Source organism: Salmo salar, chromosome ssa09, assembly GCF_905237065.1.
Source record: "Salmo salar chromosome ssa09, Ssal_v3.1, whole genome shotgun sequence".
Classification (NCBI taxonomy): domain Eukaryota; kingdom Metazoa; phylum Chordata; class Actinopteri; order Salmoniformes; family Salmonidae; genus Salmo; species Salmo salar.
In genome coordinates, this window is record NC_059450.1 from 107,006,043 (window position 1) to 107,032,630 (window position 26,588).

The 26,588-nt window shown below is 42.8% G+C and overlaps 1 protein-coding gene across 1 annotated transcript in view; it reads right to left on the reverse strand.

Moving 5' to 3' along the window:
• LOC106612355 (collagen alpha-5(IV) chain) overlaps positions 1-26,588 on the reverse strand; it is a 143,974-nt gene that overhangs the window by 91,632 nt on the left and 25,754 nt on the right. Inside the window, exons 2-5 of the mRNA XM_014213415.2 lie at positions 20,579-20,635; positions 5,418-5,507; positions 5,141-5,185; positions 4,900-4,944 (exon numbers count right to left, since the gene is read on the reverse strand). Of these exons, the coding sequence (XP_014068890.1) occupies positions 4,900-4,944; positions 5,141-5,185; positions 5,418-5,507; positions 20,579-20,635 (237 nt within the window). The remainder of the gene's footprint in view (positions 1-4,899; positions 4,945-5,140; positions 5,186-5,417; positions 5,508-20,578; positions 20,636-26,588) is intronic.

Here is a 26,588-nt window from a genome sequence, read left to right on the forward strand (position 1 = left end):
GATTTGAATAGCATAGACTAAGATTTCATACACTTTCATACGTTTTTGTCCAAGTTGTAAGGAATGTGGTCAAAACGGCAGTTGTTTATAAAAGTTGAGAGAAAATATAGTTGATTCGGCTACTAAAACAGCTGTATCATTTTATTGGTAGAATATATTCATATTTTGATTCCAGATTTGAATAGTGGAAAGGTAGATAATGATTTCATATGCTCTGAAGCATGGTACAGATACAACAGCCGACATAAAGAGTGACAAGACGAGACAACACTAGTCAATTTTAGATGTTGTGTTGCATAACAGCTGACTAAAGACGGGACATTCAGATCAAAAAGACGAAATGCGCGGTTGAGACCGTTTCCATGGTAATGGTGCCTCTTTACAATGACAGGATTTCAACTTTGGAACAAAGTGGAATCCATGCACCAGGAGAGCCTTCCCTTCCTCATCACTGCACCAGTGCACAAAGTCACCCTCGGCCTCCCGTGGCTCCAATGGCATGATCCCACCATCTCCTGGTTGAGCATGGAAATCACCAACCGGTCACCTGGATGCTGGAGGACCTTCTCCCCCGTCGCTCTCCAGCCAGACAACCTGGAGGTTTACCAGGCTCTTCGGGAGGTGTTCTCCAAGACTCAAGCTACCTGTCTCCCTCCTCATTTCCCCTGGGACTATGCCATTGACTTACTAGAAGGCTCTGCGCCGTCGCATCTACCCTCTGTTGGTGGTTGAGACTGAGGCCTTCGAGGAGTACATCCAGGAAGCTCCCCAACTGGGTTTTGTCCGCTCATCCACCTCTGCTGCGTCGGCAGGCTTCTTCGTGACCAAGAAGGATGGGGGTCTGCGTCCCTGCATCGACTACAGAGGTTCCAATTCCAAGGGGGTAACGTTACCCCCTTCAGCCATAGAACTGCAGTTTTTATATGAAGCTGGACCTGCTGAGTGCCTAAAATCTTATCCACATCCAAGAAGGGGATGAGTGGAAAATGGCCTTCAGCTCGACGTCTGGGCACTATGAGTAATTGGTTATGCCTTATGGACTTGCCAATGCTCCATCAGTGTTTCAGGCGTTCGTGAATGAGGTGTTCCGGGACATGATCGGGCGCCAGGTGGTCATGTATATCGACGACATCCTGGTCTACTCGGCCCCCTTGGAGAATCACATCGCTCATGTCTGAGTAGTCTTGAGACACCACCTGGAGAACTGCCTTTATGTTAAAGCTGAGAAGTGCCAGTTTTTTAGGTCGAGGTCTCCTTCTTGGAATACTGGATTAGCTCGCAGATGGTGAGCATGGCTGAAAGGAAGGTCAAAGCAGTCAGGTCATGGTCAGTCCCAACCACCATAAAGGGGCTCCAACGGTTTCTGTGTTTGCCAGCCTCTACCGTCGGTTCATTAAGAACTTCAGCTCCATCGGCTCTCCCCTCACCTCTCTTCTCAAGGGTGGTCCTTGTAAGTTGGTGTGAGTCCTGCAGCGGATGACGCCTGATGGGCGTTTCTCCTACGCCCTGTTGCTGAGACACCCAGATCCTACTCTGCCCTTTGTGGTGGAGGTGGATGCCTCGGAAGTGGACATGGAACCATTCTGTCCCAACACCAAGGTAACCCACAGAAATTGTATCCATGTGCATACTTCTCAAAAAAAGAGAGAGGAACTGCAGAGAGGAACTTTGATGTCAGCGACCGTGGCATTAGAGGAGTGGAGACACTGGCTGGAGGGCACCAAGGAGCCATTTCTCATCCTCACCGACCATGGGAAACTGGAGTACATATGGATGGCGAGGCGAATGAACCCAGGCCAAGCAAGGTGGGCCATTTGCTTCAGCAGATTCCACTTCACCCTGTCATATTGGCCAGCTTATAAGAACATCAAAGCTGATGCCCTGTCCCGTCTCCACGATTCAGGAGAGGTTCCGATCCCGAGTGCTTCCATCATTCCACCCTCTAGAACCGTTGCTCCCGTGCTCTGGGACGTAGACGTGGACATCTGTAAGGCTCTGGAGAGTGAACCCGCGCCTGTTATATGCCCTCCAGCGCGTATCTACGTTCCCACGGGGGTAAGGGATCGGCTGTTGATTTGGGCACACATCCCTCGCTACTGGACACCCAGATATCACCCGCACAATCAATCCCTCTCCGATAAGTACTGTTGCCCACCTTGGCGCAGGACGTCACCCGCTATATAAACTCCAGCTCTGTATGAGCCCAAATCAAATCTCCCCAGCATGCACCAGCAGGGAAACTACTACCCCTTCAGGTGCCTCAGCGGCCTTGGTCACGTCTGTCCATAAACTTTGTAACTGATCTCCCCCTTTCGGATGGTTTTACCACTCTATTATGGTTGTTGACATTTTATCAATTTCTCTGGTCTACTTACCACTCTCCAGGTTGCTGAGGCACTATTCCAGCAGGTGTTCCGGCACTATGGCGTTCCGGAGGACATCGTCTGTCTCCGACCATGGTCCCTAATTCACATTGCGGTTATGGAGAAGCTGGGGGCCACAGTCAGCCTCACATTCGGGTACCAGCCTCAGTCCGACGAGCAGGTGGAGAGGATCAACCAGGAGCTGGGGAGGTTCCTAATGAGTCACTGCCAGAACCGACAGGGGGAGTAGGTCCAGTTTCTTCCCTGGACGGAGTACGCCCAGAACTCACTTTGGCACTCCTCCACCGGGCTGACTCCCTTCCAGTGTGTCCTGGGATACCAACCGAGCCAGAACGTGGCCCCTGCAGTGGACGAGTGGTTCCGGCACTCAGAGGTGTGTAACGTCGCCCATGTGAGGCTCCAGCACGCCCTCCGTCATCAGAAGACATAAAAGGATGGTGAGATCCGGGAGTTGTAGATGATACTTCACCTCATTGACCCTCCGGAGGACCTTGATGGGTCCTACAAACTGGTGACTCGGCTTCCGGCAGGGCTGGCAGCGCTGGAGATTCCTGGTGGAGAGCCAGACGCGATTGCCAGGATGAAACACAGGAGCCTCACTACTGTCATGCTTACTCCTGCTCCTTCTTCCCAGCGCTCAACGTCACCGGTCTACTAACCATCAGCCCAGAAAGAAATCATGCTCCCCATCATTACACACACCTGGTCATCATTATCTACTTGATTACTCCCCTTATATTTAGCACTCCATAGACAGCAGTCACTAAATTTACATTTTAGTCATTTAGCAGACGCTCTTATCCAGAGCAACTTACAGTAGTGAATGCATACATGTCATACATTTTTCTGTACTGGTCCCCTGTGGGAATTGAACCCACAACCCTGGCATTGCAAACACCATGCTCTACCAACTGAGCCACACTAGGTAGTATTTTTTTGATACAAGTTCTGTACGTGTCTTGTTTTTATTTATCTGCATTTATCATTATTGAACTTACCTTCTGCACTTGCTTCCTGTTTCTGGCATATTACGTTAGTGTCGTCTTAGCTGTTGTATCTATACCGAGTTGAAGTATTTGTCTAACTTGTTGGGAAATTGTTCAACATTTGAGAGAAAAAGTAGTTGATGCGGATATTAAAGGAGCTGTATCTCTGAATTGGTAGACGCAATTTATGTTTTGATTTGTATTTATTATGGATCCCCATTAGCTACTGCCAAGGCACTCTTCCTGGGGTACGTCAAAATTAAGGCAGTTATACAATTTTAAAAACATTACAATACATTCATTACAGAATTCACAACGCACTAAGTGTGTGCCTTCAGGCCCATACTCCAATACCACATATCTACAACGCAAAATCCATATGTACGTGCGTATGTTATCGTGTGTGTATGCATATGTGTTTGTGTTATTTCACAGTCCTCGCTGTTGCTTCAGGTGTATTTTTACCTGCTTTTTGAATCTGATTCTACTGCTTGCATCAGTTAACTGATGTGGAATAGAGTTCCATGTAGTCATGGCTCTACGTAGTACTTTGCGCCTCACAAGGTCTGTTCTGGATTTGGGGACTCTGGCATGTCTTGTGGGGTATGTATGGGTGTCCGAGCTGTGTGCTGGTATTTTAGACAGCTTGGTAACTTCAGCTTATCAACATATCTTACAAAAACAAGTAATGAAGACAATCTCTTCCACTTTGAGCCATGAGAGATTGACATGCATGTCGTTAATGTTAGCTCGCCGTGTACTTTTAAGGGCCAGCCGTGCCCTGTTCAGAGCCAACTGCAACTTTGCCAAGTCCCTCTTTGTGGCACCTGACCACACGACTGAACAGTAGTCCAGGTGTGACAAAACCAGGACCTGTAGGACCTGCCTTGTTGATAGTGCTGTTAAGGCAGAGCAGCGCATTATTATGGACAGACTTCTCCCCATCTTAGCTACTGTTGCTCTGATTTGAATAGCAGCATAGTAGAGTATGATTTCATATGCTCTAACCTATTGTGAAAGTGGTCAAAATAACTCATTTGTGTTAAGTCACAATGTTTTAGTAAATTGAAAACATCTCTTTAAAAAATATATTCGGTTTTAGAGGACTACAAAAGCTAGGCACACTAGTCTGGACAGGTTTGCACTTTTAAAAGTTTACATGGCATTTCTAGCTTAAACGGTGTATGAAAAATAGTTTCAAAGAATAAGTATGTAGAAAAGGAGATGTAAATAAAATGGGTGTGCTTGCTTGCCTTGACGTATTTACGGTTGTGAAATAGTAAACTTAAGAGAAGTGGCAAATCCAAAATGCACCATTGAAGGCTATGGAGCTTTTATGCAAATGTGAAACAGTCAAATATAAATACTATCAAAAAGCTTCTGCCAAGTAATGTAAGTTGAGTCAGTCTGCACATTTCAACGTTGGTGTGGTGTTTGGAGCATAAACGGTTCAAGAACAGTGGCGAATCCATATATTTCCTATTGAAACCTATAGCGTGCCATCTGAGACAGCTAATAGTATTACTTACTGGCTGCCCAGGTGGTCCAGAGAACCCAGGTTTCCCAGGGAGACCCTGTTAAAACAATAGGTACTGTTAGAGTCGATCCTAGCAGTGGAGTCAACTGACAAAACAGTGAATCAGACGGAGTGTGGGTGTGACCAAAAACAATAGAGCAAACCCATTAGGCGTAACAAGTAGAGTCTAGTAATGTAAACCAATAATCACGTGCAGTCAATCACACACACTGTTTTCCAAACACACTCCATACCCGTGAGCCTTTGGGTCCTGACAATCCAGGAAAGCCAAGATTTCCCTGTGAATCCAAATACACGCAGCCAGTTGGTTACACATTTAATGAACACAAAATCATTCTAAAATCTCACCACACAAAATGATTGTTTACTGATACAATGTTTCAACACACAGGCATGCAAACATACACACACTCACATAAAGAATAATGGGAAAGAGTATTTACTATGAGACTGACACACACACACACACACCTATATCTCATGTAATAACAAATATAGTGAGACTCTCACCTTAGGGCCAAAAGGTCCAGGATTACCTTCAAAACCTGGATAACCAACCACTCCAGGCAACCCATCATAACCTGGATACCCAGGCTCACCCTGTGAAGAGAGAGAGAGGAGAGAGAATATTGATAAATAAAGGAAAGAGAGACATGTTTTTTTCTTCTAGTTTTTCATTGTTAATCATGCAGAATTACTACAATGTCCAGTTATCAAACAACAGGCTAGAAGAGCTGCAGTACCACCTTCAGCTGATGTAACACCATATTCACTGACTAGCAGCAGTCATTTCAATTGAGAAAAACACACTTCTTGATAGAATTGCTCTACAAATTCCTTACTAATTTGTGATCGAGAAATAAAATCACCATTACTGTTCCCAACACACATAGAAATCACACATCATTAACCAACGCACATTCTAGTGTCCCTTTCTTTAAGCTCAGTCATTCATACAGAGGTACAGGTGTGTGACAGCAGTGATAACAGCTAGGCCTTTGGGAGTCAACGCCTTCACACACACCATGAGATATCATTAGATAATTATAGACTCACACAAGCACGCACACACACGCACGCACGCACACACACACCTGAGGTAATAAACTATCTGGGTGGCCAAACCCTGACACCAGTTCCCTAGCAACTAAACAGCTCAAGCTGCTCAGCAGCACAAGTGGGTTTTGTATCTATATACAGTCAGAAAGTAACAGTTCACACCCATCACAACTGATTCAGCAAGCTAACAAGCAACGTTAAATGGATTGCAAACAGGTTAGCATAACTTTAACCAAACAAAAAATTGTTGTTCTAAATATTAGCTAGCTGGTGTCATGACTTGCCCTCCTGGATGGAGATCAAAGGTGCCGGTTAACCAAAGGTTTCAAGACCCCCCCCTCTCCTGGGGGAGTTGGCCAGTTTTATGACGGTCGTAAATACCTTGCAGGAACTGTCTTTCCATAGCCATGCAGTATTGAGGGGAAAGAACCCTTTTGATACAAGGATATTCTTCCCGCCAAAACTACAACATCCAAAAGTTGATAATGAAACAATATTCCTAACACAAAGAATGTGGGAAATGGTCGGGAGGGACTTAAAGAACAATCATGTCAGATCATTTATTGTTAGGTGATATCATTAAAAATGTTATTACGGAAACATTGCAACTTTAAGAGCTTTCACAATGTATATATCAAACTTACATCTAAATGTTGCCAAACTTATATGATTAAATATGAAACTATTTCTGAAAAGACAGCAACGTGATTTTAGCCTTCTAAATTAGAAATTGTATTTCATATAAAGTTTTATCCAGTCAGTAACCACGTCCACGTGAGCACAGACATTATGCCGGCATGATGGAACGCCCCCTTCGACTAGAGCACTTAAAAAGGACTCCTAACGAAATGTACATTAGACCAGAAAATGTGGAACAGTGGCTACACATTGAAATGGTTGCCATTTAAATAGATCAAAACATGCTGGGTTGCTACCGGTGTGTAGAGTGGTTCTATCTGTATCCTCAATAATCAACCATTGAGACCAGCCAACATTGCGAGCTGAACGTGACAAATGGTTTAAAAACTACAAGACCAGACAATGCTAAGACATTCAGACTCTCGATGAGTGAAGGCAAAGACATTCTCAGTCTGCAGCTGGGTAAGGTAACGTAGTCTAGGACACTCGACCGAAGATGAGAGACAAAGAACAATTTCCTTTCACCACCATAGATACCACTAAAGGATCTATTCTAACAAGCCTCTGAACACCGCATGGTACACCACTGGAGGACCCGTTCTAACAGACACTCTGAGACCAAGAAGCTACGACTACAAAGGGCATGGTAACCTCTGGTGGACAACCAGAGACTTACACAACCAGAGACTTCTGTCAAACTGATTTTCCATTGATGGACCGGGCAATTTCAACAGAGAAAGAAGACAAATACATTGAAGCGTAAATACATATACATTGCAATTATTTTCAAATGAGCGGTCGTTCATGTGCAAAGTATTCACATTCCCATGAGTATAGTTTTCCAACTGTATGTACGATAAGTTGACTCTCTGTCTCTCCCTCTCCTTACATGCCCGTCCCTTTTCATTATGTACCAAGCCGTCATATCGCGTTAGTCCACTAGGGACTTTTCAATGCATTACGTTAGTAATCAATGTAGAATCTATCCTGTGGTTGTGTTTATGTAATTCTGTGTGTTTATTTCGTTAGTTAGTAAATATATAACTAAGTCAATTTGTGTATCGCTGAATCATCATGCAGACTAGGGTTCGTGCAGATTTGAAGTCAACGACATTCAGAATGAGACTGATATGAGGTAATAATAATTCATGGAGAGGCAGCATAGCCTAGTGGTTAGAGTGTTGGACTAGCAACTGAAAGGTTGCAAGTTCAAATCCCCAAGGTACAAATCTGTTGTTCTACCCCTGAACAAGGCAGTTAACCCACTGTTACTAGGCTGTCATTGAAAATAAGAATGTGTTAACTGACTTGCCTAGTTAAATAAAGGTAAAAATAATGATATTTCCTCAAATGTTATAATGAAAAGCTGCCTCTCAGTCTGAAAAAACACATGTTATTTGGAGACTTGTGGGGGAATGCTGATGATGTCGCCCACTGTATGAACTTTCAGTAGCCTGATTGAGTCCAGACAGGAGAAATCTGCACACAATGCATCCCTGACCACCTCCTGAAGTGCTCAGCCAGATCTGAACATAATCAGACCACAAAGTAACTTTTGTGCGTCTAGAACTGTCTTTTCAACGCAACCTTCGTATTCTGATAGCAGAAGTTGCATGTAAGTGTCAAGTGTAGACATGACCTTGCAGCTGGGGGCAGTCATATCACAGTTTGCAAGCTACGGTCACCGGGCCAAATCCGGTGAGATCAGGTTCCGTATTCACAAAGAAGATCTAGAATTAATTTAGATAAGATGTTTTCTTGCAGAGAATGGAAATGTGTCCCAAGAAGACACACATACCCCTGAGGGGCTGGAAGTAATGGGTCGGCCGTAATGAGTGCCCCAGAGCAATTATTGGGTGCCTTGCTCATAAGCACAATAACAGGTGATGGTATCTAGAACGATGTCAGTGACCCAGATTTTACCGTCTGAACTGGGATTCAAACTGGCAATCCTCTGGTTGCTGGTCTACTTCTCTAACCACTAGGTAACCTGCCAATCTGTATCAGTTTAGCCTTTAAGATCATAATTAATAAGATAAAATGGACAGGGGGACCTGATCCTAAATCAGCACTTCTACTCCAAGAAGCTTTATGAATACGGAGTGGCTGCAGATCCGACTTCTCACAGACCTTTTTGTCTGAGTGCTAAGTGTCGTGAAGATTCTTTGCATGTGCGGATCCATAGACATTTAAACTAGTAGATAGTTCTAGCACTAATATTCTTCCACGTATACCTATGGAAAACTGTCAATGGCGCATGAAGCCGGACTTATTTGAATTTGAAATGTGCCATATTGCTGAATGGCACCAAAAAAATCGCTAAGGATCATGGTGAAAGTGGCTGTAACTAGCAAAGGATCATGGTCGATGTAGACGTTTTAATCCTGCCTGAGCGAGTCAACCGGCAAAGAGCGTGCATGAGAATCTCCTCATAGCCTGCTGGCCGGTGATTTTTTGTATTTGTATTTATTAAGGATCCCCATTAGTTGCTGCCAGGGCAGCAGCTACTCTTCATTGGGTCCAGCAACATTAAGGCAGTTATATACAATAAAAAATCTGACATGGTATCATTTTTCACAACACATTAAGTGTGTGCCCTAAGGCCACTACTCTACTACAACATATCTACAATACAAAATCCATGTGTATGTGTGTGTAGAGTGTGTGTATCATTGGTTTGGATGTATGTGTCTTTGCCTGTGTGTGACTGGTCTGTGTCAGCACGTGGTCCTGTGTGACGACAAACGTAGTAGTCAGAATGGATCACAAATTAATGAAATATCTTGATACTGTATGTAACAAACTTTTGTTTTAAAATTACCCTGGGAATTGAACTTGATCATAATAAACACATTTTAGAGGCCAAAACGTCAGAACCCCCAGAAAAATGGCCCGTTCTGGTGATCACAATTTGCATAGGATTTCTAGAGCAGCGTTTGGCACCACTAGGTTGCTATGCAGCAGCCGACCAGGAGAGCTCTTGACTTCACGCTCCAGAATGGACACTGGGGTCCTGTGAGGATCACGTTCTGCGCATTTGTTTGTTTATGCTCTACTTTGCGCTCTGCCCTGCTCATAGAGAATAGGCTACTACGGCAAAAAACTGTAATATCTTGTGTTTCACCGAGTCGTGGCTAAATGACGACACAGATACTATACAGTTGGTTGGATTTTCCGTGCATTGGCAGGACAAAACAGCTACATCTGGTAAGACAAGTGGTGGTGGTGTGTGTCGATTTGTTAATAACAGCTGGTACGCTATTTCTAATATTAAGGAAGTCTCAAGGTATTGCTCGCCTGAAGTAGAGTACCTCATGATAAGCTGTAGACCACACTAGCTACCAAAAGAGTTTTCATCTATATTTTTCGTAGCCGTCTGCTTACCATCACAAACCAATGCCACACTCAACAAGCTGTATAAGGCCATGAGCAAACAAGAAAATGCTCACCCAGAAACGGTGCTCTTAGTGGGCCGGGGACTTTAATGCAAGCAAACTTAAATCCGTTTGACCTCATTTCTACCAGCATGTCACATGTGCAACCATAGGAAAAAAAAAAACTCTAGACCACCTTCACTTCCCACACAGAGACACATACAAAGCTCTCCCTCGCCCTCCATTTGCCAAATCTGACCACAATTATATCCTCCTGATGCCTTCTTACAAGCAAAAACTAAAGCAGGAAGTACCAGTGACTCGCTCAATGCGGAAGTGATCAGATGACGCAGATGCTAAGCTACAAGACTGTTTTTCTGTGCCAAGAAAGTGAAGGTAACCAGCCTAAATTACTACCGCCCTGTAGCACTCACATCGGTAGCCATGAAGTGCTTTGAAAGGCTGGTCATGGCTCAGATCAACAGCATCTGGCAATGATGCAATCAGTCAGTATGCTCTCGATGGTGCAGCTGTAGAACTTTTTGAGGATCTGAGAACCCATGCCAAATATCTTCATTTTCCTGATGGGGAATAGGCTTTGTTGTGCCCTCTTCACGACTGTCTTGGTGTGTTTGGACCATGATAGTTTGTTGATGATGTGGACACAAAGGAGCTTGAAATTCTCGACCCACTTCACTACAGCCTCGTCGATGTGAATAGGGGCGTGTTCGGCCCTCCTTTTCCTGTAGTCCAAGATCAGCTCCTTTGTCTTGCTTACTTTGAGGGAGAAGTTGTTATCCTGGCACCACACTGCCAGGTCTCTGACCTCCTCCCTATAGGCTGTCTCATCGTTGTCGGTGATCAGGCCTACCACTGTTGTGTCACCAGCAAACTTAAGGATGCTGTTGGAGTTGTGCATGGTCACGCAGTCGTGGGTGAACAGGGAGTACAGGAGGTGATTGAGCAAGCACCCTTGAGGGTGTTGAGGATCAGCGTGGCAGATGTGTTGTTACCTACCCTTACCACCTGGGGGTGGACCGTCAGGAAGTCCAGGATCCAGTTGTAGAGTATGATGAAGAAACATGTGACTCAGAGTTTTGTACAGTTGGATACTCTTCCAAACCCACTAATCTCTCCCCCATTCCTATCCGGAAGCAAATACTTGACATGTCTCCCAGAAGATTGGGACCGAGTGACGGTAAAAGGAAAGTGTCAGAAGATTGCTGCTTATTAACCGTTAGGACCCAAAGTTTACACTGTAACGAGGGTGTCCACAAAGGGGTGGGGTGTAGATCGGCCATGGGATGAGAGATGTGTACCTAACCTGAGCACAGGGAAGTATTATCCACAGATACTCACTGTCACTGTAGCAGAACATAGGATATTATTGGAGATGTTGGTGGCTAAAAAAACAAGTAGGAGTTGGGAGACAGGTAGGGAGTATCTGAAAGATTCAGTCCTAGATCTATCAGTGAACCACAAAGGCAATAGGAGATCAGGAGAAGGAGACAGATTCAATGCAATAGTTATTCATCAAGGCAGTCGAGGTAGGGACAGCAACTGAAGCAGCGGTAGTAGTGGTGAAGGATGCTATAGTAATAGCATGGAACTCGACTACGGTGCAAATGAAGGGTATCTTGAAGTATGCATCATCAAACGCAGTACTTACAAAGTTATGTCCAGAATGTGAGCAGTTTATTTTTGGATGCAATGTTGAGATATTCACAGATGTATCTATGGCATAACACAATCATCCAAACCGGAAAAATGTAGGCTACATTTGTCCTAGTGCTAACTGAGGAAAGATTGACGCAACACAAGCGGTCCTATTTTGTCCAGCGAAGAGCCCGGATCTCAATCCCATTGAGCACGTCTGGAACCTGTTGGATCGGAGGGTGAGGGCTATGGCCATTCCACCCAGAAATGTCTGGAAACCTGCAGGTGCCTTGGTGAAAGAATGGGGTAACATCTCACAGCAAGAACTGGCAAATCTGGTGCAGTCCATGAAGAGGAGATGCACTAAAGTACTTAATGCAGCTGGTGGCTACACCAGAAACTGAACGACCCATACACTAAATAGAAGTCCCTATCTGTTTCATGGGCCTGCTGTAAGCTGCCTAGATGCAGCCAAAACAGAAGGATAAATGCGGTCAGAGAAGCACTGCCCCCTCAAGATTCTGAGCCTGCCTGGCAGGGTTGGACCTGCAAAGCCAGAGCCCCCTGATGAGAAAGCATAATATACAGTCGTGGCCAAAAGTTTGAGTGACACAAATATACATTTTCACAAAGTCTGCTGCCTCAGTTTGTATGATGGCAATTTGCATATACTCCAGAATGTTATGAAGAGTGATCAGATGAATCGCAATTAATTGCAAAGTCCCTCTTTGCCATGCAAATGAACTGAATTCCCCCCAAAAATTCCCCCAAAAAACAGCCCTGCCACAAAAGGACCAGCTGACATCATGTCAGTGATTCTCTAGTTAACACAGGTGTGAGTGTTGACGAGGACAAGCATGGAGATTACTCTTTCATGCTGATTGAGTTTGAATAACAGACTGGAAGTTTCAAAAGGAGGGTGGTGCTTGGAATCATTGTTCTTGCTCTGTCAATCATGTTTACCTGCAAGGAAACATGTGCCGTCATCATTGCTTTGCACAAAAAAGGCTTCCCAGGCAAGGATATTGCTGCCAGTAAGATTGCACCTAAATCAACCATTTATTGGATCATCAAGAACTTCAAGGAGAGCGGTTCAATTGTTGTGAAGAAGGCTTCAGGGCGCCCAAGAAAGTCCAGCAAGCGCCAGGACCATCTCCTAAAGTTGATTCAGCTGCGGGATCGGGGCACCACCAGTACAGAGCTTGCTCAGGAATGGCAGCAGGCAGGTGTGAGTGCATCTGCACGCACAGTGAGGCGAAGACTTTTGGAGGATGGCCTGGTGTCAAGAAGGGCAGCAAAGAAGCCACTTCTCTCCAGGAAAAACATCAGGGACAGACTGAAATTCTGCAAACGGTACAGGGATTGGACTTCTGAGGACTGGGGTAAAGTCATTTTCTCTGATGAATCCCCTTTCCGATTGTTTGGGGCATCCGTAAAAAAAGCTACCATCAGTCCTGTGTCATGCCAACAGTAAAGCATCCTGAGACCATTCATGTGTGGGGTTGCTTCTCAGCCAAGGGAGTGGGCTCACAATTTTGCCTAAGAACACAGCCATGAATAAAGAATGGTACCAACACATCCTCCGAGAGCAACTTCTCCCAACCATCCAGGAACAGTTTGGTGACGAACAATGATTTTCCAGCATGATGGAGCACCTTGCCATAAGGCAAAAGTGCTAACTAATTGGCTTGGGGAACAAAGCATCGGATTTTGGGTCCATGGCCAGGAAACTCCCCAGACCTTAATCCCATTGAGAACGTGTGGTCAATCCTCAAGAGGCGGGTGGACAAACAAAAACCCACAAATTCTGACAAACTCCAAGCATTGATTATGCAAGAATTGGCTGCCATCAGTCAGGATGTGGCCCAGAAGTTAATTGACAGCATGCCAGGGTGGATTGCAGAAGTCTTGAAAAAGAACGGGCAATATTGACTCTTCGCATCAACTTCATTTAAGTCAATAAACGCCTTTGACTCTTATGAAATGCTTGTAATTATACTTCAGTATTCCATAGTAACATCTGACAAAAATATCTAAAGACACTGAGGCAGCAGACTTTGTGGAAATTGATATTCGTGTCATTCTCAAAACTTTTGGCCACGACTGTACAAGGAAATTCTCAAAGCTGCTAATGAGAACCTTGACGACCTAGTACCTAGCCGGTGGGAATTCCGGTGGGGTATCCCCACCCAGGTAGTGGCAGTGCTAGCAACACTGGCTGCAGTAACCCATGGGGAGGGGGGTCACACTCCGACAATCAGAGAGGCCCTGGTGGCACAAAAGAATCAAAGGTCTGACTGCACAAAGATGCTTGGGCAAATGGTCACAACTGGGGACCAGTGTGTGTGTGTTTCAGGGGAACATAGTGGATCTGATCTCCATCACCTAGGACTTGACAATGGTTAATCAAATCTAACATTTTTGCCACGTTTTGCTCAATCTTGCATGCTTTCTCAAACAGATTTAACTGTATATGCATCCATAAATCAGGTCCTGTCTTGAGTTGGGCTCTGGGATGTAACAACCGTTGAGCATCTGAGCTTATGGTTGATTGTGGGGGAAAGGGGTTGAGTGTGTGTGTGTGTGTGTGTGTGTGTGTGTGTGTGTGTGTGTGTGTGTGTGTGTGTGTGTGTGTGTATCCCATATCTGTTGCAAGGGTGTAAGGATATTAGGGATAATAAAGGAGGAATGAAAATAATTGTTTGCTAAAATAATTTACATAATTTGAGTCAATTTGAGGTGTACCTGTGGGATGTATTTCCAGCCCTACCTTCAAACTCAGTGCCTCTTTGCTTGACATGGGAAAATCTAAAGAAATCAGCCAAGACCTCAAAAAAGTGTATACCTCCACAAGTCTGGTTCATCCTTTCCAAACGCCTGAAAGTACCACATTCATCTGTACAAACAATAGTACGCAAGTATAAACACCATAGGACCACGCAGCCGTCATACCACTCAGGAAGGAGATGGGTTCTGTCTCCTAGAGATGAACGTACTTTGGTGCGAAAAGTGCGAATCAATCCCAGAACAACAGCAAAGGACCTTGTGAAGATGCTGGAGGAAACAGGTACAAAAGTATCTATATCCACAGTAAAACGAGTCCTATATCGACATAACCTGAAATGCTGCGCCGCAAGAAAGAAGCCACTGCTCCAAAACCGCCATAATAAAGCCAGACTACAGTTTGCAACATCACATGGGGACAAAGATCATACTTTTTGGAGAAATGTCCTCGGGTCTGATGAAAGAAAAATAGAACTGTTTGGCCATAATGACCATTGTTATGTTTGGAGGATAAAGGGGGAGGCTTGCAAGCCAAAGACACCATCTCAACCGTGAAGCACGGGGGTGGCAGCATCATGTTGTGGGGGTGCTTTGCTGCAGGAGGGACTGGTGCACTTCACAAAATAGATGGCATCATGAGGCAGGACAATTAGGTGGATATATTGAAGCAACATCTCAAGACATCAGTCAGGAAGTTAAAGCTTGGTCACAAATGGGTCTTCCAAATGGACAATGACCCCAAGCATACTTCCAAAGTTGTGGCAAAATGGCTTAAGGACAACAAAATCAAGGTATTGGAGAGGCCATCACAAAGCCCTGACCTCAATACTATAGAAAATGTGTGGGCAGAACTGAAAAGCGTGTCTCGAGCAAGGAGGCCTACAAACCTGACTCAGTTACACCAGCTCTGTCAGGAGGAATGGGCCAAAATTCACCCAACTTATTGTGGGAAGCTTGTGGAAGGCTACCCGAAACGTTTGACCCAAGATAAACAATTGAAAGGCAATGCAACCAAATACTAATTGAGTGTATGTAAACTTCTGACCCACTGGGAATGTGATGAAAGAAATAAAAGCTGAAAGAAATCATTCACTCTACTATTATTCTGACATTTCACATTCTTAAAATAAAGTGTTGATCCTTACTGACCTAAGACAGGGAATTGTTATTAGAGGTCGACCGATTAATCGGAATGGTGGCCGATTAATTAGGGCTGATTTCAAGTTTTCATAACAATCGGAAATCTGTATTTTTGTGAGCCGATTTGGCCGATTATTTTTTTTTTTTTTAGACCTTTATTTAACTAGGCAAGTCAGTTAAGAACACATTCTTATTTTCAATGACGGCCTAGGAACGGTGGGTTAACTGCCTTGTTCAGGGGCAGAACGACAGATTTTTACCTTGTCAGCTCAGGGATTCAATCTTGCAACCTTACGGTTAACTAGTCCAACGCTCTAACCACCTGCTTTACATTGCACTCCACGAGGTTACGCGAATGCAGTAAGAAGCTAAGGTAAGTTGCTAGCTAGCATTAAACTTATCTTATAAAAAACAATCAATCATAATCACTAGTTAACTACACATGGTTGAAGATATTACTAGTTTATCTAGCCTGTCCTGCGTTGCATATAATCGCTTAGGTACACGTTGCTCCAACCATAAACATCAATGCCTTTCTTAAAATCAATACACAAGTATATATTTTTAAACCTGCATATTTAGTTAATATTGCCTGCTAACATGAATTTCTTTTAACTAGGGAAAACGTGTCACTTCTCTTGCAAACAGAGTCAGGGTATATGCAGCAGTTTGGGCCACCTGGCTCTTTGCGAACTGTGAAGACTATTTCTTCCTAACAAAGACAGCCGACTTCGCCAAACGGGGATGATTTAACAAAAGCTCATTTGCGAAAAAAGCACAATCGTTGCACGACTGTACCTAACCATAAACATCAATGCCTTTCTTAAAATCAATACACAGAAGTATATATTTTTAAACCTGCATATTTAGCTAAAAGAAATCCAGGTTAGCAGGTAATATTAACCAGGTGAAATTGTGTCATTTTGCGTTCATTGCACGCAGTCAGGGTATATGCAACAGTTTGGGCCGCCTGGCTCGTTGCGAACTAATTTGCCAGAATTTTACGTAATTATGATATAACACTGAAGGTTGTGCAATGTAACGGGAATAACGTTTTGTTTTCGAGATGATAGTTTCCAGATTCTACCATATTAATGACCTAAGGCTCGTGTTTCTGTGTGTTATAATTAAGTCTATGATTTGATAGAGCAGTCTGACTGAGCGATTGTAGGCACCAGCAGGCTCGTAAGCATTCATTCAAAATAGCACTTTCGTGCGTTTTGCCAGCAGCCCTTCGCAATGCATTGCGCTGTTTATGACTTCAAGCTGGTGTAAGATTAGGCTGGTGTAATGAATGTGAAATGGCTAGCTAGTTGGCCCGGGTGCGTGCTAATAGCGTTTCAAACGTCACTCGCTCTGAAACTTGGAGTAGTATTTTCCCTTCCTCTACATGGGTAACGCTGCTTCGAGGGTGGCTGTTGTCGATGTGTTCCTGGTTCGAGCCCAGGTAGGAGCGAGGAGAGGGACGGAAGCTATATTGCTACACTGGCAATACTAAAGTGCCTATAAGAACATCCAATAGTCAAAGGTATATGAAATACAAATCGTATAGAGAGAAATAGTCCTATAATAACTACAACCTAAAACATCTTACCTGGGAATATTGAAGACTCATGTTAAAAGGAACCACCAGCTTTCATATGTTCTCATGTTCTGAGCAAGGAACTTCAAGGTTAGTTTTTTTACATGGCACATATTGCACTTTTACTTTCTTCTCCAACACTTTGTTTTTGCATTATTTAAACCGAATTGAACATGTTTCATTATTTATTTGAGGCTAAATTGATTTTATTAATGTATTATATTAAGTTAAAATAAGTGTTCATTCAGTATTGTTGTAATTGTCATTATTACAAATAAATAAATAAAACAAAACCATTTTTATTTTATTTATTTTTTTAAAGCAGCCGATTAATTGGTATCGGCTTTTTTGGTCCTCCAATAAATCGGTATCGGCGTTGAAAAATCACAATCGGTCGACCTCTAATTGTTATAAGGATTACATGTCAGGAATTGTGAAAAACTGAGTTTAAATGTATTTGGCTAAGGTGTATGTAAACTTCCAACTTCAACTGTATATCAAAAGTTTGGGGTCACTTAGAAATGTCCTTGTTTTTGAAAGAAAAGCATTTTTTTGTCCATTAAAATTACACCAAATTGATCAGAAATACAGTGCTAATGTTGTAAATGACTATTGTAGCTGGAAACTGATCATTTTGTATGGAATATCTACATAGGTGTACAGAGGCCCATTATCAGCAACCATCACTCCTGTGTTCCAATGTCACGTTGTGTTAGCTAATCCAAGTTTAGAATTTTAAAAGGCTAATTGATCATTAGAAAACCCTTTTATAATTATGTTAGCACAGCTGAAAAACTGTTGTCCTCATTAAAGAAGGAATAAAACTAGTCTTCTTTAGACTAGTTGAGTATCTAGAGCATCAGCATTAATGGGTTCAATTACAGTCTCAAAATGGCCAGGAACAAAGCACTTTATTAGCACTGATGATTGGCTGAGAGAAATTGATGATAAAATGATTGTGGGGGCTTTCTTGTTAGACTTCAGTACAGCTTTTGACATTATTGATCATAGTCTGCTGCTGGAAAAACATATGTGTTATGGCTTTACACCCCCTGCTATAATGTGGATAAAGAGTTACTTGGCTAACAGAACACAGAGGGTGTTCTTTAATGGAAGCCTTTCAAACAAGTGTCTCCCAAGTCGCGCAGCGGTCTAAGACACTGCATCTCAGTGCAGCGTCATTACAGTCCCTGGTTTGAACCCAGGCTGTAACACATTGTAAATAAGAATGTGTTCTTAACTGACTTGCCTAGTTAAATAAAACGTGTGTATGGTGTTTAAATAAGATTATAAAGAGTCAATTGTGTGTGATGTCTGAATAGATAATGACCTGGCCAGTTTGCATGGTTGAGTGTCTATGTATGTAACATGAAGTGAGTATAGCCTTAATATGCAGGATGATAATTGTAATCTATAGTATAAACATCATAACTGCATTAAACATAATATTCATAGAAAAACAAATCCCTGCATTTCCATAGTAATTGACGTTTCACATTATTATGAAAGAGAAATTGCATTACTATAGACGGCTTCAATAAAGTACAAATGTACCCCAACAAGATGTTATTCCCCAATATCTTCCCATTGCTTGTTGTAAACATAGATGTACTGTAGACAAAGACAAACAAACAACAAACATATCAAATTATAGAAAGTTTTAGACAAGAGAGAGAGAGAAGGAGAGATTGAATCTTTTTGTAGTCAAAAAATTGAGTGAACAAATGTGAACGATGATGAAGGCCAGTGATGAAGATGCGACTTGCTGATGCCAGCCTGGCATTTTGAATCAATTTGGCATTGTCAAGATGGATGGCTGTATATTTTCATCTCACAGGAGAAAGCCACACCTTCGCCGTTGCAATCTCCAGGTTGAGACATTCCCACAGAAGTCCTGGGGTCACTGAAATGTGACACCTGATGAAAACTTGAATTGACTAAATTAATGTAACTATGTGAATTAAATTGTTGTGTTTGCTTTGTTTCAAGAGCTTATAAAGAGCTGCCCATTTTGATGTCTTATTGCATTGTATGTTTTCTGGTTGATGTATTTTTAAAGTGACTGGATTGAAATTGTATGTTAGGTTGACTGGTTATCAGGCACATTCCTGTTGTCTGGTCATACCATTCAAATTTCGTATGATTAGATTAGAGTCTGGGTGTGTTTTCCTGCCTTTTGTTTCACTATCAAAGTGCTACGAAATGTTAATTCAGGTTGGGGGTATGTTCACACTTGAATTTGGTTTAAGGGCAGTAAATTCACTCATACTTTGCGAACTTGCTACTAAGCTCCTGTGCGTATCAGACACACATGTATTTTTCTCTTAGATATTATTCTAAACTAAAGATGTGTAACATAGTAAATTACTATCAACTAAATAAGACAACTATGTTATTCTGTAATGTAACATGTATTTCATGTACACTGGAATTGCTTGTGTCAATTATTTTGTGACTAATACATTTTTTTAGTTGAATTTAGTAAATGCATTCCTTGTTTTAGAGAGTAATTCTTTGATTGACTACAGTATATGCCTATAATTTAGTAGGTCTATTGATAGTTGTTATACTTACACTATACACATAGCACATGCTTGGCTACCAACTTGACCTCCCTGAGCTGCTTGCCTCAATAAATGAATGCTAGAACATTGGTTGCCAGGATTAGCGATTTGTATCTAGCCTCTTAATAATTGCATAATGTTGCAAGATAGGCACATATTCATTATAGTCAAAATGAGTCGGTAATGCAATGATTCACTATCTTGCGAGATCCTCCTATTGCATTTATTCACATAATAATGGAGTCAGATTGATAAATGAGAAAGGCACGCTTATCCCTCTCCCTCGGTTGCATGGATACAGTCTTTTGCAACTCTTCTGTACAGGATACAGTCTTTTGCAACATTCCTTATCTCCTGGGGAAATTGATAATTAAGACCGAATATTGTCCCTTTGAGTTCCTTTTCCCTTCTTTTGATCAGCTCCTTTTGTTGGTAGTGATAACATTTTGCGTTGATAGGTCATTTCGAGCTCCAAGTCTGTGCACTCTGAAGCTGAGGAGGAGCCTAGAGTTTAGTCAGAGTGAAATTCTCACGCTCCATGGAAAGAACAAGCCACTCACAGCCAAGGTAAAAAACATTTTATTCAAACAGACTGTGTACTCAGGGAAAACAGGGTGATGAAGGAGTAGCTGTTGGACATACAAACCCGAAGCATGCTCTCTGGAGGAAGTTTCAAGACGGACTGCATGAAATCTCTGATTGTGACCTCTGGATTATTGGAAGCGTTTGGGAACTAGCATAGGTGTGATGAGGTATGATGCGGTAAGGTGATCAGGTGAGATGCAGAGCAGCAGTCTTTCTCTCTCTTTCTGGAGTAGGGTTAATGAATAAAGTAAAGTATAATATAGAGTGTTAAAGTGTTACGCCACTTACCTTACTGCCTTTTACTCCATCACAGTGACACCTGGACTTTCCGGTGCAGCTACACACCTGGGGACAAACGGGACAACAGTCAGTTTCACACACCCAACTCACTAAGTTGGCGTGAATACAGTATAACATGGAATGGCAACACTCCAGGTAAAACCCTGACGTAACATTCAGCTGATGTTGATAGAACCTTGGTTCAATTTATGCTTCCTAGTGGAGAAAAAAGTGCTAAAGCGTTTCAAGTGTTTGGAAGTGTGCTTGTTACACTGATGACTGGTCTATGTTTACTCTGTATTTGAGAAAATCCTCTAACACATCCTCTAACAATTATCAACAGCACTATTGAGTAGACAGAAATTCAAAGGATTCCTCGCCAAACACGACATTCTACAGTACCCCGGCACGCACATTTGCATACTGTATTATATTCTGTTTGTCTTCCACTACTAGGGCTGGGAGTGCAAGTCATTGCGTGTGTGTTTGAGCTGATTATCCGCAGCTCTGTAAAGAACAACCAATCTTCACAATGCCTGGAGAGGCATTTAACCAGTCAATTTGCTATAATTATCCTATATTGTGAAATAATCCTATATTTAGCATCTTGAACACTCACGTTGAGTCAATAATCCTCTCACAACAAGGCGTACCCACAAACCCACCCAGAAACCCCAGTGGTTCAGTTCTGCCATGCCCAGGATGCCATGTTGACCTGAAACGTGTCATAGCTCAGACCTTCTTATCTCAGGTGGGTACCTTCCTGAAGTAGGTCAGACACAACAAGAATGTATGATAATCTTGTATCAAGTTAGAGCTGCTGGTTTGATTTGCCTTGTTTTTCCTTGTTTCCCAAGGTAACAGAATCTCCTTTTGTTGACTGACTGTTGCGTGTTCCTAATGAATGAGATTGTCTGTGCCGGAAGAGAGACAGAGTTATCTGGGGAGATGTAGTGAGATAGACACTCTGTCCACAAGGATTGTTTGGGTTTCCGACAGATGGCAACACAAATGGAGCAGGGGTGGAGGGAGCAGGGGCATATTTAGTCATTTGGATGCTCCAGGCAGAGGGCAGTCTGAGGCCTCCCTCCATCCCCTCCTATGTGCTCTTGCACAATTTTTTTATGTCATTTTTTGCATTTAAAAAGACATGTAATTTAACAGTAAAAATGTATTACCTTTTAATATGGCAAGAACACAACCAGTCAGGATGTTTTCATCTGATTTTCATCTGTCAAACAAATCATTTCAAAAAGTACGTTACCTTTGTATGTTCATCCAAAATAATTTGCAAGTGGCTGAAACTATCTCACCGAATAAAGCATCTGTGCAAGCGAAACAGCTCCCCTCTGGCTTACTATATGTAGCCCATGTATCTGATGCTGTCTGGACAAAAACAGTATGACATGCCAAACTTTTTTGGGCCAGACAGCATCAGATACATGGGCTACACATACTGTACATGTCCTCTGCATCTGCCTCATCGACGATGGCAGTATTATCAAATAAAAGTGCTGTTTGCAATCATATTGTGTGAAACAATGCACAGGAATGCTGTAAGCGTGAAAAAGTCCATTATTATGAACCAGTCTGTGAGTGATTAATGACACTTGTTTCTACTATTATGAGAAAATCTTGAATTATATTAATATCAATATTAAACACCGGATATGCATATGTATGTAAATAAATGATTGCTCTTTTATTAGATGGAGCCTCATTAACCTGGGCACAGTGGAAAGGCAAAACCTCCCTCACTCCCCATTTCCTTTGCAACTTTGAAGCGACCTGCAGATTTTGCTGCTCCTCAAGCGGAGAATGGGGGGGCTCAAGCAACAACAACAAAAAAAGATGACTAGTATTATTATCACGAGGCCCCTTGATGATGTGAGGCTGAGGCAATTGCCTCTTCTGCCTAATGTTAAGTCCGCTACTGTGGGAGGGAGACAACGAGACAGACAAGGTCCTATCTATTGTAGACAAACACGCACAAAATCTCTTTCTCCCACACATGAGCACACACACACACAAACACATACACAGACACACGCACACACACAAACACATGCAGACATAAACAATTGTCAAACTTTTAAAAAAGATCAACAAAATAATGTATTGTATAGTGGTTTTACATTTTTATACTAACCATGTAAATAATATGATCATAGCAGAGGGATAGCAATGTTGGTGTCAAAAAACTGTGCAAGTGGGGAGGTGTGTGGAGCACTGTGTGCGTGTGTGTGCATCAGACTGTGTGAATTTGAATGATGTTATCGCCCTGGCAAAATCGCGGGCCCTGTGTGAAGGCTATGGCTCCACAGTCCCCTGATAACACATCATCAGACAGAGACCTGCACACACCTGGGGCATGCAGGAGAGAGAGAGAGAGAGAGAGAGAGAGAGAGAGAGAAGAGAGCGGGAGGGGAAAGAGAGGAGGAAAGAGAGTGGAGATGGAGGCAACATGAGGTGACAGGAAGAGAAGAGGAATCTGGAGTGAAAGAATGAAGAACAAAGTCGAAAAAGAAGAGGAGAGAGAAAGAGATTAAGGATGGACACAGGGATAGAGACAAAGACAGCATGTAGACCTAAATTACTCTGTTCTCACAAAGATTAACACTAGTTACCAGGGAAAACTGTAAAAAAGGACTGTGAGCGGTCATGGACACTTATATCATAGTTGTCATAATCTAATAATATATTAAGACATTTTGAAAAGTCAATGAGTATGTGTCTATTTATCAGTAACGAAACACAGTTTAGAGGAGTTGCATTTCACTATGGTTTCATCACGGTGGGGTGTGGGGTATAAGGGGTGAGGTGAGGTGGGGAGAGATCTGGAGATGTATATTCTGAAAATGACAGACCATCCGTCACCAGCATGCTGGCTTGCCCATCTGTGAACACGGACATATAGCGTTTCTCCTTGTTTTGGAATCCGTTGCATTTTCTACAGGCTTTGATGTTCCGCCACCATGGGTTTGAAAAGTGTTTTCTGTTCTCCGGTATTCTTGGAGAATACAGTGTTTTCTAATCTTCTCCATCTCTTGAGAGCGCCACATGCCTACAGTATATTTGTACCCACTTTAGGTTGGTTGGAGTGGAAGGCTGCTGGCGTTGGCTTGCTCAGGTTTGGATGAGGTGTGTGTGTGTGTGTGTGTGTGTGTGTAAGGGTTTGTGGTCAGATTACTGAGCCTGTTAAAGCCTATAGGCAAAGCACCGATTCACTATTGTGATTTATTAGACAAAAGGGAAATATTGAAAAAGGTGGTCAGGAAATGTGTTTACAGTGATTCCACATTATTCTTCTCTTTACACTACTGAGTGGTGGTGTTAAAATCTGCTTCCTAAATGGCACCCTATTCCCTATATAGTGCATTACTTTCAACCAGGGCCCATAGGGCTCTTATCAAAAGTAATGCACTATGCAAAGAATAGGTTGCCATTTCCTTGCCAGAAGCCTGCCAATATCCTCTGTAACAGTGAACTTCCTCAACCTCAGTGCTTACCTTCTTACTTGTCAACCTCTCTCACCCCTTCCTTCACCTCTCCCCCTTCTCTCGTCCACTCTCAACCTCTCACCTTAGCAAGCACATACTGGCTCTGTTCTTATCTCACACATCATAGTTGCCATAATCTAATAATATATTAAGACATTTTGAAAAGTCAATGAGTATGTGTCTATATATCAGTAACGAAACACAGTTTAGAGGAGTTGCATTTCACTATGGTTTCATTTCAAATGACAACCTATTCTTTATATAGTGCATTACTTTTGATGTTGAAAGTAATGCACTATATAGGGAATAGGGTGCCATTTAGGATGCAGATTGTGTTCTTAACTGACTAGCTTAGTTAAATAAAGGTTAAATAAAAATAAATAAATAATACTTGAACCTGACCCCATTTCATTCTAATATTGATCCCCCCTCCCCCATCTCTCTATCTTTCTCAATATCAATTTAAGGGCTTTATTGGCATGGGAAACATATGTTTACATTGCCAAAGCAAGTTAAATAGATAATAAACAAAAGTGAAATAAACAATAAAAAATGTACAGTAAACATTACTCACAAAAGTTCCAAAAGAACAAAGACATTTAAAATGTCTTATACATTACATTTACGTCATTTAGCAGACGCTCTTATCCAGAGCGACTTACAAATTGGTGCATTCACCTTATGATATCCAGTGGAACAACCACTTTACAATAGTACATCTATATCTTTTTTTTTATGGGGGGGGGGGGGGTTAGAAGGATTACTTTATCCTATCCCAGGTATTACTTAAAGAGGTGGGGTTTCAGGTGTCTCCGGAAGGAGATTATGTCTATATACAGTGTTGTAATGATGTGCAAATAGTTAAAGTACAAAAGGGAAAATAAATAAACATAACTTCACACTGTGGTATTTCACCCAATAGATATGGGAGTTTATCAAAAACTCTCTCTCTCCCTAATCCCTCCATGCCTTTATACTGTCTCACTCTCTCTCACCCGGTCTCTCTCTTCTCTTGTCTCACTCCCTTTCTTACCCTGTCTCTCCCCTGGCTCAATGTTGTCTCACTCTCTCGTCCCATCTCTCGTGTCCTGGCTCAGTCCTGCGCACAATTGGTTGGAGGGGGGGGCTTTACTTGCCTCATCGCCTGTAGTGACTCCTTGTGGCGGGCCGGGCGCCTGCAAGCTAACTGATAACTTTGGTAGTCAGTTGACAATGCTTCCTCTGACACATTGGTGCAGCTGGCTTCCGGGTTAAGTGGGCAGGTGTTAAGAAGCTCTGTTTGGCGGTTCATGTTTCGGAGGACGCATGACTCGGCCTTCGACTCTCCCGAGCCTGTTGGCGAGTTGCAGCGAAAAAGTCATAAGACGTGTATGATATTGGTATGGTTGCATTGGATGGCAGAAAAACAAAAAAATGTCTGACTGACTATCTAAAAGAGAAGACACTGAATTATTAGCTAGATTAATTATAATTGTAATGCACTGTTCCTCACTCTTGTGCATCCTGGCTTTAGTCTAGCTTGGAAGATCTTGCTGGGGGACTTCATTAGTTATGTGGAGGGATCAGGAAGGGAGACAGGGGAACGTTAGAAGTGTGAAGCTTAAATCGGGCGGCATCGGAGGATTCATGGCAGCAAGCTTGCATACTTGAACCAGGCCCAAGTCGTGAGCCTCAATGAACAGAAAATATCACAACAACACCTTACTTTGTCTCGTTTTCCCAGGGCATGCCTGAGCTGGGACAGACCTGTCCCACTCATGGTGGCAGTAGGCAGCCCCCTGGTCCAGTAGGCAGCCCCCCGGGGAGCTCTATGCATAGATATTTAATCTAGTCATTGAATTTCTATGGCTCTGTGTGTGGGAGAGAGTGATCGAGCAGTCCTATATCTGTCCACTGATGCTGATCTGAGCTAATCAAACAGAACAGCTACACACATTCACACTTAGACTAGCTGTAGTGTGTGAGCGCATGGTTCCCTGACTCTAGAGTTTCAAAACAGTACATATTCTTCTACTGTTTCATCCTCACTGCCTCCCTCAACAAGCCAGGCGGGCAGATTGCCTCCCTACTGAGAGAGCAGGATGGAAGATAGGCCTACTGGCCTATTCTAATGTGACAATGTGCTGTTGTTATTGTAGCAACCTTAATCCAACACCTAGTGACAGTCGCTGGACCCGTCCTCGAGTCCCTAAATTTGTTACATTATGATTAAGGGGTAGAGCAGGGGTGAGTTTCCCAGATGCCTTGTAGCGAACTCAGGACATTGTTTTTATTGACAAACCAGCCACACAGCCGTGAGAGAGGGACAACTATAAAAACTATTTTTGTTTGTCAATCTGTTGCTGTTCTGCTAGTGGAATGGGTCTGGGGCGTCCAGAGAAATAGATGACCACAATCGCTAAAAGGCTTTCGGGAAACCCACCCCAGGTCAGTAAAGCAGTGATCGGCAACAAGGGATTGTCTCTGTTCCCTGAGGGTGATTCCCAGCGGGCAAAACAGGTTGAAATGATGGCGTCATT